Source organism: Euprymna scolopes, chromosome 7 (assembly GCF_053919585.1).
Source record: "Euprymna scolopes isolate OS-2025 chromosome 7, ASM5391958v1, whole genome shotgun sequence".
In the NCBI taxonomy this organism is placed as follows: domain Eukaryota; kingdom Metazoa; phylum Mollusca; class Cephalopoda; order Sepiida; family Sepiolidae; genus Euprymna; species Euprymna scolopes.
The window spans coordinates 121,440,132-121,455,131 of record NC_136488.1 but is presented as its reverse complement, the minus strand read 5'-3'; the positions used below and the strand labels follow the sequence as shown (position 1 = coordinate 121,455,131).

The 15,000-nt window shown below is 31.6% G+C and overlaps 1 protein-coding gene across 1 annotated transcript in view; it reads left to right on the top strand.

Annotated features, from left to right (window-relative positions):
* The window catches only part of LOC145279917 (midnolin-A-like), a 104,423-nt gene that overhangs the window by 67,304 nt on the left and 22,119 nt on the right, over positions 1-15,000 (top strand). The window contains exon 2 of the mRNA XM_080131473.1: positions 14,038-14,125. Within this exon, the coding sequence (XP_079987599.1) occupies positions 14,038-14,125 (88 nt within the window). The remainder of the gene's footprint in view (positions 1-14,037; positions 14,126-15,000) is intronic.

Genomic DNA, 15,000 nt, shown 5'->3' with positions numbered 1-15,000 from the left:
TATATATATATATATATATATATATATATACTTGTTTATTGTTATATAAACATGCTCACATCCCGCTGCTACAAATAGCCACTTGTTTCAATCAAACAACAGATATCATCAGGCAGCGACTTGACTATTCAAAAGTTCAATGAATAATTATTCATTGAACTTTTGAATAGTCAATTCGCTGCCTGATGATATTAGTTGTTTGATTGAAACAAGTGGCTATTTGTAGCAGCGGGATGTGAGCATGTTTATATAACAATAAACAAGTATTTTTAGCTCTTTTTATTGAGCACTATCTAACAACCTCGTTGAATTCATTAGTCCATTACTTTTGAATATAAAAAAACCCGAGTATATATATATATATATAATATATATATATATATATATATATAATATATATATATATATATATATGTATGTATGTATGTATATATATATTCTGTTATATATATATATATATATTCTGTTATATATATATATATATTCTGTTAAAAAAATTTTCTTCAAAATAATTGGATTCGTACCTGTTAGGGTCTCAACTATGGGTTAAATAGAAACATACTTGAAACAAATATATTCTATTAAAAAAAATATTCAAAATAACTGGATTCGGCATTAAATAACCTGAAAGGGTTGATATGCCGTAAAATAAAAACAACCAACGAACATTTCTTCGAAACCCAACAAGCATAGTTCATCTAAACACGTCGCAAACAAAAATCAAATGGTTTGTATTATTTGGACTACGTGGAATACTATTGCAACCTATGACCGTCTTCAGATTTGTTGTGTCCAACTTCGTAATCTGTACAGAATTTCGATCTGAACACTCTGTTTAATCGCCAAGGTAGCCTGTTCTCGTTGTGTCAGCCATAACTGGATAGAAGTCTTAATCAGTTCGTAACCTTGTTCTCAGTATCGCCCTAATGAGGATCGAACTTATTATTAGAAGACTGTCGCATATAGCTGATTATCACTTAGCACTTTTATCTTTTGTACTATGAGCCTTTGGGAATAATATTCAAGAGGAGAACAATAGTCCTAATCATCGAAAAAAATCAATTCTTACATCAAAGATTTCGAAACAGAATATTACGACAATTAATTTTTGCTAAATTAATTAAATTTCGACTTTTAGCTAAGAAGGTTCTTGATTAAAAATGTCCAGGAAAAATTGTTTAAACCTAAAATTATTATTTTAGTTACATTTTTAATTATACCAAATTTTCTCGCGAGTTATTGCCAGTGGTCGCTTACAGGCAAAAGATTGGCTTCCTTGGAGTCTGAGTGACAACAAATATTCGCAGATTCCTGACTCTCTGAGCCTCTTTTAATAATGGTTGTGTCTGTGGAATTTAAGTGGCAACGTTTCAGTATTTCCCGCGTTCTTTCCATGACTGTCTGGATGCTGCTCTTCGGCGTTTCTACTCTTTTTGACTCTTCACAGAAGTTTTGTATGAGACCCGTTGAGGCTGTTGTCATCATGTACATGTATGACAGAAATTTGGGAGGGGTATTTTTTATTTTTTTTTTTTTTTTTTACAATTTTCACTTCTTTTTCAATCGTGATGTCTTTTATGATTTCTTCTTTTCCTATGTATCATTGCTTGTGGCGGGTCAGCGTTAGTTGGTTATGTGAGTTGGTATTTGTATTCGAAGATTTTGCTTCAGATTTTAGTTGTTTAATCTTAGCTTTTGTTCCTATTTTTCATGGTCTTGAACGGAAGACAGTTTCTGTCAAGTTAGGATGTTTCTTAAGCCCTTAAAATTATTGGTATTGCAGTGATTTTCTTAATATTTTTATTCAGTTCCATAACAATTTTTCATGCATTTACTACGCGTTTTTGCCTCTTTGATCTCTATTTTATGATTCGATTGGACGGCGAAATGTACAATTTTACCGTTTTTGATTTGCTTCACTTTGAATCGTATTCATTGTTTGCATGAGTCATTTTTTACTTCTATATCATATATTTTGCTATAATAATAATAATAATAATAATAATAATAATAATAATAATAATAAGAAGAAGAAGAATCATTATTATTATTATTATAAATGATTACATTAATAATAATAATAATAACAAAAGATAATAATAATAAATGATAACATTAATAATAATAACAAAAGATAATAATAATAAAATGATAACATTAGTAATAATAACAAAAGATAAGAATAATATTAATAATGTTAATAATAATAATGTTAATAATAACAATAATAATAATATTGATAATATTAATAATAATAACAATAATATTAATAATAATAACTTTAATAATAATGATAATGATAATAATAATGATGATAATGATAATGATAATAATGATAATAATAATAATGATAATAATAATGATAATAATAATAATGATAATAATAATAATAATGATGATAATAATAATATTACTAATAATAACCTTAATAATAATGATAATGACAATAATAATAATAATAATAATGTTAATAATAATAATAATGATGATAATAATAATAATGATAATAATAATAATGATAATAATAATAATAATGATAATGATAATAATAATAATAATGATAATAATAATAATGATGATGATGATAATAATAATGATAATGATAATGATAATAATAATAATAATAATGATGATGATGATAATAATGATGATAATAATGATGATGATGATAATAATGATGATGATAATGATGATGATGATGATGATGATGATGATGATGATAATAATAATGATAATGATAATGATAATGATAATAATAATAATAAGAAGAATACGCTCCCTATACTTCTCATCTTTTCTTTACTCATTTTCTTATTGGTTTTCGTCCCTCTCTTCGCGTGTTTTTAGCCTGTGTGTCAACTCACTGCCAATTTTCAAAGTGATGCAAAGATGCACCCAGTTGACTTAATGGCATTGTGTTTGCGACCAAAAAATGAAAACCGACGATATTTTCTACAAATGGAACCGAAGGCGACTAAAAACACGCCACTCATACTACAAAGCAATTATATAAAATTTGATAAAATAACAAAGCAAAAATGTTAAATTTCGCATCAAGCAGAAGTAGAAGAAAAATTGCTCTTTAAATTCTATTCAATTACAATCGGATTACAAGCGACTTCAGTTTAGTTGTTACAAGCGCGGATTCTGCGCTTGATGAACAGATTTCGAGTTCAGAATGATCTCACATATCTCTTTATTCTGTTATATTTGCCTTATTCACTATATTCCAGTGCCGTTGTCATCGTGATTCCAGGTTCTTACTTGGCTACAGATAAAAAAATCACTCGGACGCCGATGTTTAGTTTTTCACAAAGGTATATCACAAAGAGAAGAAGAATCACAGAAGACATCAGAAACAGGCTAATTTCGTATTCGTGGGAGAAGGGGATACAGCGAGAGAGAGAGAGAGAGAGAGAGAGAGAGAGAGAGAGAGAGAGAAAGACGGATAACGGGTCCTGCTACATAAATCACATTGTGCGCACCCACCTCCCTTGCAGATAGCATCCCGCAGGCATTTGTCCTTTTTGAAATCTCGCGAGTTAAGAGACAGAAAATATTCGCTGGAAAGTGCCTGTGTTTCGCAAGGACTGTCATTGATAACCTCTGACCCTTAAAAGTGTCACTTCAATTTTTCTTTTCAATATGACAATTTACACCCACCACACACACATACTCAGACACACACACACACATAAATAAATATAGATTTGCGTGTATAAATTGTCATATTGAAAATCGCGTTGACACACCGATTCTCATCAGATCACCGAAGTTAAGCAACGTTGAGCATGATTAGTACCAGGTGGGTGACGATTTGGGAATTCTAGGCGCTGTATGTGCTCTCCGCTTATCTCGGCATTGTCTCCAGTCTTGTGCATACACTTCACTTGCCACGGGTATTTTACAATGTCGACTCAGAAGAGGTGTAATTGGAGATTGCGCACGTCCTGGCACAAAAATTTTACGCGCAGGCACCTCTACGTGGGTATCCATAACCTGTTAAAGACTGAAAAAGCCTATATATATATATATATATATATATATATATATATATATATATATATATATATATATATATATATATATAATTGTAAAAATATATACTTATAATGTATATGTTCAGTGTACGCTTTTTAAATTGAAGCAAATGTAGAACCTGATAAGCCTCCCACTTCTTTAGCTAGATAGAGTAGGGAGTTACTCAAAAGAAAAATTAATTATGAATTAAAATGGTCGATTTTAGGAAAGGCAAATAACTATAAACCTAATAAGAAAAAAAGATGTAATCTGTATACCTGAAATCCTTCCACATAGTGAAATACAACGATAATTTTCTAAATAAAAAAAAATGGAAATTCTTTAAAGTCGGATGCATAGAATGAGATGTATTCTAACCTATTTCAAATCAATAGAAATCGTAGCGCAATCCTTTCAACTATAATTTTCTATATAAATATAGTGTAAGAAATATACCATAGTAAGGATTCATATTGTAGGAAGAATAGAATTGAAATGCATCTAAATACGTTAAATTAAGAAAAACTTTATGCTAACATTAAACTATTGCTAGCAATAAGAGAGGGAATTGATTAAAATTTATAAAAGGCGAATCATTCAAGAAAAACGGTGAAGTAAAATAAATACACAACACACATATAATCCATTTGAATTAATTAAGTATCGGGTTTGAGGTAATGTTTAGGTATAGAGTTAGGTACTAAGTTATGTAAAGATATGCCATATATTTTCAAACCTTTATATATATTGCAGTGGTAAGGAACTCAGCAGAATACTCGATTACCGACGGTTTTGAATTCGACAAAGACGAACCGTACAGGACCGTTTTTGGTGGACTCTTTTCAGCCTCCATTGTGGTCTGCTTTTAAGGAAGATGCTACAATAGAGACTGAAGAATCCACCAAAATATTTACGTGCTGTTCTCTTTAGCCAAATTCAAGACCGACGGCCCCATTTTGTTGTGACCTTATGTAACACATGTAAAATGTAATTTAATGATAAACAGTGGATTGTTATCGACATTTATATACATTTCATACGAATTATCGATGCAGAGATAAGCGTTAAAGGTTCAAATCCAACTCACAATTCGAGCTTCGTGTGTGTGTGTGTATTTAATTTAAGTAAACAAAATTACCAGAAATCGCTACAATTAATCTACCGTTTCATTCTAAACAGAGATCGTTAGGCGACAATAAACCGCCAGTCTTATTTGAGATCAGTCCTTAAGTAAAAAAAGAAAAAATGGCCTCGAATAAGACTGGAGGTTTATTGTCTCCCGGCTTTGTCTTTTTTGACTGAAACAGTAGATTTATTGTTGCGACTTATGGCAATTTTATTAGCCTAAATTGAACAAATATTCTGCTGTCTTTATTGAGTATTATGCCTTAGTGGTTTTTACTTTTGGATATTTAAATCTGAAACTTATTTGTTTCTGCATAATTTACTCTACATCTTTAAGCCTTTCATTTTTATTTCTTCCAATTCTACCCTTTATTCTCTCGCTTCTATTTTATCCCCCTTGTTTTTTGTTTTGTTCATTCTATCGTTCTAACCCATTTCTTTTTGTACATTATTCTTTTACGCTTTTCCTCCTTCCTCTTTTTCTTTTTTTTTCTTCAAGTTTCTTTATTTTTTTCTTGATTTCTTTCTTCCGACCTTCTTTCTTTTATACAGTTCCTTTCTTACTATTTTTCTATTTCTGTGTTTTCCTTTTCTTTTTCCTTTTTTTTCTAGTTTCTCTTTCTAATGCCCTTTTCTTTCATTCTGTTTCTCTTTTGATCTTTCTTACTTTCTTTCTATTTTCAATTATCTTCTCTCTTTATTTACGCACTTCTACTTTTATTTTAAGGGCCCTCTTTATATATTTTTACTTTTTTTCGAAGTCTCTTACTTTTTTTAACTCCATTAATGGTTTTTTTCAAATCTTCTTTTCTATCTTCTTTTTTTAAAATCATTTCTTTTTGTCTGATCGTTTTAGCTGTCTTTTTTTTTTTCAATCACCACTTTCTCTTGCTTTCTCGCTTTCTAAATACGTTCTAAACTACGTTCGTTTTAACCCTTGTTTGCTTCACTCTTTCAAACCTGTTCCTTCTACTCCCCCATCTTCCTTTTTAGTGTGTTTGGTGAAATTCCTTTTTCTTTTTATACCCTTTTCTATCATTTCATTCTTCGGCTTTCCTTCTTCCGTATCAACCATATCAATTTCCATGTGTTAAATCTACTCATTGCATTACGTGGAGTACAATCGACCTTGAAAATAGAAATCCGATTTTGAAAAGAGACAAACGCCAACCTCTCCACAACTCCAAGTGAACGCACTGGAAAAAAAAAACACGCGTAACTTGACTATCTTAAACCGATTGATCTCATTCCGATCTAACGTTATCCAGAGTTCTATGTCAGGGTGACCCTGTATTTTATTCTTTCGCGTTCCTTTTTTCGTGTGGCTCTTTCTTTCTTCCTTTCTGTCTGAAACTGAGTGAATCATCGTTTATTTCTCTAAAGCTTTTATATATATATATATATATATATATATATATATATATATATATATATATATATAGAGAGAGAGAGAGAGAGAGAGAGAGAGAGAGAGAACGACAAAAAATAACGGACCCCAACTCTAATTAGGCCCTGTTTCTTAATGTTTTGTCCGAATGATATGAAACTTTGGTCATAACTAGTTTATTATATTCAAAGGGTCTTTTCTCCGTTGACTGTAAAAGGCTCAGAAAAACAATTGAATGTCCTCTGTGTTTTTTTTTTGGGGGGGGGGGTCACTCTATATATATATATATATATATATATATATATATATATATATATATATATATATATATATTGTAAAGAAAAGTAACGCATGCCAGAATACGCATTAGTTTAGGATTGAGTTATGTTTGAAAACCATTTAATTTTAATTTGCTTGATTAATCATAATCTATAGCTAACAGTGCAAACCACCTATCTATCACTTGCAACATATTTCTCTCGTCCTCTTTCGTTCTGTTATTTGAACAATGTACAAAGTTTTTTTTTTCTATCTTCATGAGCATTTACAGAAAGTGTGATTTTTTTCCGGGTACATATGAAATAGCATTTTGTTACACAGGAATATCTTAACACACGCGGCACATGAATATGGATTTTCGAACTAAACTAAAGAGGAATAAATAGTGGTAGTTGCTTTGATCGAACGGGTTAATTACATGCATTCCATATAAGTGCATGCGTATGTATATATATATATATATATATATATATATATATATATATATATATATATATATATATATATGCACAAGCACACGCACACGCACACAACATGCTCCTTCAGTCTTTGACAGACTATGGATACCCAAGAGGGGGTGCCTGCGCATGACAGGAGGTGCGCAATCTCCAACTACATTGTTAAATACCAGTGGCAAGTGAAGTGTGTGTTCAGGACAGCTGGAAACAAATGCCGATATGAGCGGAGATTACATACAGCGCCTAGAATTCCCAAATGGCCACTCACCTGGTACAAAACAGGCTCAACGTTGCTTAACTTCGGTGGTCTGACAAGAACCGGTGTGTCAACGCGAGTATGATATTCACACACACACACACACACACACACACACACACACACACACACACACACACACACACATATATATATCTGTGTGTACATATGCATCTATATATAAATATATGCATATGAATATATATATATATAAATACACGCACATATATATATGTAATATAATATATATATGTATATATAATAGATGCATATATATATGTGTGTGTGTGTGATACATGTATATCTCATATGTACATATATACACACACACACATATATATATATATAAATGCATATATATACATGCATATCCATACGTATATATATGCACATCACACACACACACACACACACACACACACACACACACACACACACACACATATATATATGACTACTTCATCTAATCACATAAAGTAATATACGAACATATAATTTTATACGGAAAATTTCAGTATTTACTTCAAAAGTGCTTAATACATAGGTAGAGTTAGGTAGTAAGTTATGAAAACATATATGGCAATCAAGCTACACAGAATATTCCTCGTTTCATTCTCGTAAGAATTCGTCAGGATATCATGTCTCTCTCTCTCTCTCTCTCTCTCTCTCGTGACAAATAAAAAAACAAAAAGAGATGTAGTTGCAGATCGGTTATATAAAAAGGAATGGCAAACATCGTGTTTATTCTCGACTGGTATGTCTGTGATAGCGAACAGCTGATCTGCTCTCCAGCTGTTCTGTTCCCCACCCCATCCTAAAAAAGAATAAATAAATAAAAAAAAAAGGAAACAAAAATGAAAAGTAAAGAAATAGAAAATGCCAACGAACTAGGTCACCTATTATCTCCATATATGGACATCAGAACGACAGTCGACCGCTGCACACAGATTACTACATTGTTCTCGTATGTAACCTCGAATGTCGCAATGGAGCACGTGCGACACGTTGTCTCTATCATCCATCGCTCTCTCTTTCTCTCTCTCTCTCTTTCTCTCTCTGTCTCTCTCTCTCTCTCTCTCTCTCTCTACGTGCGTGCGCACACATATGTACATAATGTATATTTATTTCCATTCTATACACACGTATACATAATGTGTGTGTGCAATTAGTGAGCTATTAACTGCGTACAGACTAACGAGTTCCTTCGGGAGGAAAACCAAAACAAAAGTGTCGGTGTAGCTCACATGCCATAAGTTATTCCTGTACTACAAATAAACTCTACAGATGTCTATAGCGTCATTGAGCTAAATACCGAAACAAAAATATTCATGTAATATATTATTTCATAGTAAATAATATATATATATATATATATATATATATATATATATATATATATATATATATATATATATATATATACTAGCATTTCAGCCCGGCGTTACGCGGGTATTTGGAGGTGTATGTTGAACAAAAAAAAAAGCGGTCAATTTTTTTAAAATTTGACCCCTATTATGACCCCTTAAAATTTATTGTTTTGGGCTCAAATCAAGTTATTAAGTTAGATTCACGTCCAAGGAACCTATATCTAAAATTTCAAGTGTTTAGACCAAAAATCGTCGGAGGAGTTCGGTAGAGTTCTCAAAAGTCAAATCGTTGAACTTTGACCACTTAATCGCCAAATTCCTGGCCGAAATCCGGTCCCCTCGATTTTCCCAAATCTCAGTACCCTGTATATCAAATTTCGAGTCTGTAGACTTAAAATTGACAGAGTTATTGTGTATGGAAATGTACACAGACACACATAGACACAAACACTTTCACTTTTATAGATATAATAGATATATGAGAGAGAGAGAGAGAGAGAGAGAGAGAGAGAGAGAGAGAGAGACTATAATGCTCCTCATGAGTTGAGCATATTGAGAAGTGATACACGAATTACCATTAGCGTATAAAGCGATGCTCTTTGTGTAAACAAATCAAGCTTAGGTATTTCAGACGATGTCAAAACATCACTAATTCACGACTCGCACAGCAGCCGCCGATTAGCGTAAGGGTTAGGATGATTGACTGTCGTACAGACGGTCGCATTTCAATCCTGGCTTGAGCTAGTTGCCTGTCTAGCTGCACTGATGAGCTGTGAAACTGCGAAACAGTACTGTATGTGGATTAGTATATATATATATATATATATATATATATATATATATATATATGCACGTATATTATAAGGTCATATAATATACTTGCTCTCTCTCTCCATATTTTTAATAATTGTTTATTTGAACAGTGCTCAATACGCAATTAGAGCTTAGTAATGGTATGAAAATAAACCTATGGCAAATAACCTACACAGAGGTGTCCATGTTTTGTTCCCGTAGGAAATCTTCAGATTTAATATACAAAGCATAGGGAGACTTGTGAAAAAGTTTATGTGACGGATCCATAATCTCCATTAGCCTATTAATGTCTCTTTCTCTCTCGATTTGTCTCGTGTTTATATATATATATATATATATATATATATATATATATATATATATATATATATATATATATATATATATATATATATATATAAGCATTGTTCACTTAGCCATTTCTTTTCTTCCGCTTCCCTGTCTTTGTCCTTCGCATATCATTTCTATTCGCATTTATTCGACGAAATAATAGATCCCTTTCCCATGTGACTCATGAAATGAATGCGCACGAACAAAAAGCCCACTTTATACATCGCCCCCAACACAACCACGCACTTTAAAACGATCCATATACTCTTCATATCGAATTGTTAAGATAATCATCTGTCACTTTTGAGTCGCATTTATGTGTAATAGTTCGATAATAGAATTGTTACTCTATCTCAGTTTGAAGGGTGTCTGCTGCCTATACTTCTGTTTAACTCTCTACATGCAGCCACGGCAAAAGTATTAGGTTAAAGGGGAAGTAATCATGTCTTAAACCTTTTACATCTGCACACATAATATATAAAGTAGGTACCCTACAGCACCTGGTAACGTTGCTATCTTACAGAAAAAAACCCGCTGCATTCTAATGTTTCTATCTTATAGAAAATATACCCCATTCTGATGTTGTTATTTTAAAGAAAAAAAAACACTCTAATGCAGCGATCTTAAAGAAAAGCCCATTGCTATCTTACATAAAAGACCACACTCTAACGTTGCTATCTTACATAAAATACCACACTCTAACGCTGCTATCTTAAAATAAATGACCACAGTCTAACGTTGTTACTTTATAGAAAAGACCGCACTCTAACGTTACTATCTTATAGAAAAGATCCCACTCTAACGTTGCTATCTTATAGAAAAGACCACACTCTAACGTCGCTATCTCATAGAAAAGACCACACTCTAACGTTGCTATCTTACATAAAATACCACACCTAACGTTGCTATCTTACAGAAAATACCACACTCTAATGCTGCTATCTTAAAGTAAATGACCACAGTCTAACGTTGTTACTTTATAGAAAAGACCCCAGCCTAACGTTACTATCTTATAGAAAAGACCACACTATAACCTTGTTATCTTATGGAAAAGACCACACTCTAACGTTGTTATCTTATAGAAAAGACCACACTCTAACGTTACTATCTTATAGAAAAGATCACACTCTAACGTTGCTATCTTATAGAAAAGATCACACTCTAACGTCGCTATCTTATAGAAAAGACCACACTCTAACGTTGCTATCTTATAGAAAAGACCACACTCTAACGTTTAAGTAAAATCTTCCATTGCTGGTAATAATGATAAATTGATAAATATTTATTGATTTCATAATATCAGTGAAACTAAAATCGATATATCATCCTCCACAAATGTATTTTGACGTTTATGAAAATATCTGCATATGTAACATGTGTTTTTATGAAAATCTGGGGTAAATAACAATCTTATAGTTAAATAATTAGAGAATTATAAAGAATCGGAATTGTAATCTGTAATTGTATCGGAATCGGGAAAATATTGGAATCATCACATCACTAATATATATATATATATATATATATATATATATATATATATATATATCTATCTATCTATCTATCTCTCTCTCTCTCTCTCTCTATATATATATATATATATATATATATATATATATATATAATTAGTGTGTGTGTGTGTCTGTGTGTGTGTCTGTGTGTGTATTGTTTTGATGTGACATTCCGTAAAAATATTGTGCGTTGTTTATTGCAAATTCCATGTCAACTTTTGGTGCGTCCATTATTACTTCAAACAATTTACTAACCTCTCGAGGTTCATACAATAACGGATATGCAAAAGATGCGGACATTCGATCTCGGCATTTAATCATGGAAATGCTTGTTTAAACTTAGGCATGGCATCCCAAGGAAAACACGATTTCAAAATTAAGCACGACTAGAGAAGATCCTATTTGAAATAAAAGAATGACAAACCAACAAAACTACTATTTCAAACTAAATTATGACAGTCTGACGAAACTACTAATTCCTATTCCAAAAATATATTTCGAAATTAAACGTTTCCAACCACCGAAAATGCTATTTCAAAATTAAGCGAGGTAAACATAAAAAAAAAATGACTTTTCTACTAACTTGTAAAAAATTGGACAAAAAAATTCTATTAAATGAAGTGTGGGATATCAACTGACAAAACGTTTTATAGTGCTAAGTCGCATCTAAAACAGAACGAAGCCAAACACGGGAGAAAAACATTAAAATGAAAAACAAAAAACAAATAAGAAACGGAAAAGGTCAGGAAATTTCAAGGCTGTAATGGGGTTATCCGCTTTCCACTTCGTTAGGCTCAGATTCGCCATTCCCATTGTTTGACGTCAGTGATTGTATGACCTCCAGATTGAGGCTTGGCTAACAGGTTTGAACTCTTCAGTTAGATCCGTGTTTTGCGTTCAACTTGAAAATGTTTACAGTCACTGTGTTAGCTATCACTCTGTAGTAATATGATAACGATGTTGAGTGTAGTCATCAAAAACTTCAAATACAAAACGATTAATCTATTACTGAAAGGTTAAAATAATAAAAATAATAAACAGTGTGAGGATACTTTTTATCTTCGACCAAAGTTACTTTAATAAGTTGTTAAATATTTGCATAAATTGGACGTGTTTTTTTTTTGTAACATGCAATTTGTGGTTGATAAAAGAATTGTGTGTGTGTGTGTGTGTGTGTGTGTGTGTGTGTGTGTGTGTGTGTGTGTGTGATGAGAATAGTGGAAATAGTATCCGATGAAATAGAGAAATAAAAAAAAGAACAAACCGAGTTGCGTGTTCATCAACGTTTCATTTTTATTTTGTCATCCAGAGAAAGTCTCGCAATAAAGACGAAACATTAATTAAATCGGTGTTTTTTGGGTTTTTTTTTATCTCTCTCTACTTCTTTATATATATATAGTCTTTGAAATGTGAAATTAATTTTCATATTGTTTAAACTGGCGATTTGCAGTTTTTAAATTTTTAGCAAATTGCCTTCAGAAAATTAGTTATGGCTTTATGTTGTCATAAAACGACACACGAATAAGCACATTTAACGTCCAAAATCTTAAAACATCATTTGCTAAAAATAAAACCAAACAATCTTTTAGATTATGGTCAGAATGCATTTTCGGTGCAATTAAACTGACATGCGTGACATTATAGAAGTTAAGCGAGTTTTTACTTGTTCCGGTGACCGTATGGGAATAACAAGGTACTATACTTTAGGAAAATGTGCTACAGCGAGACGTATCGTGGGGAAGTGTTTGCATATCTTTATTATCTTAACCGATATATGTTTCGTTGAAGAGCAGGGATAGTTTTTGTTTGTTTCTCTTGCAATATGTCTTTCCATTTGGCGGGACAATGTTCGAACGTTCTGTTCGAGCGTAAAACAAAATTCCCCATATAAGCGAGAATTTTCATTAAAAGCATTTGTGTGTGCATATTTTTATGTGTACATATGTGTGTGTATGTGTACATATATGTATGTATATGTGTATATATATATATGTGTGTATATGTGTACATATATGTATGCATAAGTGTATATATATGTGTGTATATGTGTACATATATGTACGTATATGTGTACATATATGTATATATATGTGTGTATATGTGTAAATATATGTATATATATGTGTACATATATGTACATATATGTGTGTATATGTGTACATATATGTATGTGTCTGTATAGGTGCACATATATGTATGTGTATGTATATGTATACATATATGTATGTGTGTGTGCGTGCGTGATGCCATTCCCACTCTGCTAGACTTTCATTGTTTTACTTTACTATGAAACTTTGAAAATATCATACGTGACCTATACACTCGGCTACTAGTAAATATACGTCCAGTAAAATACATGGCTTGTTAAGATTTATTAAACAAAATATGAATTGTTTTGCGACATAACAGAATCTTAAAGCAGACTATGACGCTAAAAATTATAAAACAAACTGACCAAAATTTATTTTCATTCTTTTTCTTTTATTTGCAGACCTTTAAAAGAAGGAAGTCTACAAGATAACCTTGTCACAGATAATAGCAAGATACTCCTATTACCAAATATGGAAAGTGGAATGACGGTGAGTTATCTTCCTTTGTTTCTTAATCTTTTCATAATAATGCATACATCTCACGGATCATAAAAAAAAACGAAATAAAAAGCAAATTATTTGAAAATTATGTAAATTCTGAAAACAGTCCCTGTTTAGTACATTTTTGGACCCTCTCGCACGTTCACGTTTATGTTAATGCGTCTACAGTATATCTGTTAACGATATTATCGAAATGGGCACTGTTCCCTCTTAAGCATTACCGATGAAAAATATTTGATATATAAAAAAAAAATATATTGTTACAATCATATATAACTAGTCTTGCTGCATCGGTATCGTCTGAAGAATTATGGTGGCACTACGGTTTCAATGCCTACACACATAAATAAACTTAAACTATATATATATATATATATATATATATATATATATATATATATATATATAACTACTTCATTTACTCACATAAAATTAATATACGAAAATATAAATTTATGCGTAAACTTTAAGTATTTGCTTCAAAAGTGCTCAATACGTATGTAGAGCTAGTTAGTTAGTTATAAAATATATATGGCGATTAAGCTACACTGAATATATAATACAGGTCAATAAATTAGATATCCAGGCAAAATAGAGCACACAAAAAGGAATAGGTCAGCCAGAGGTCAAATAGGCCTTTGTCCAATAAGTGCATGTTCATTGGCTGATAGGAAGGGCGCGGTGGATACTAGAAAGCTGATTGGCTATCTAAAATCTCAATAGAAGGTGCGTATATAAAAACGACAAACAACCACTGAATTCGCGCATAAGCCTGAAGGATCCTAGAGTGAATGAAACGCGGAATATTCAGTGTAGCTTTATCGCCATATATATTTTATAACTAACTAATATATATATATATA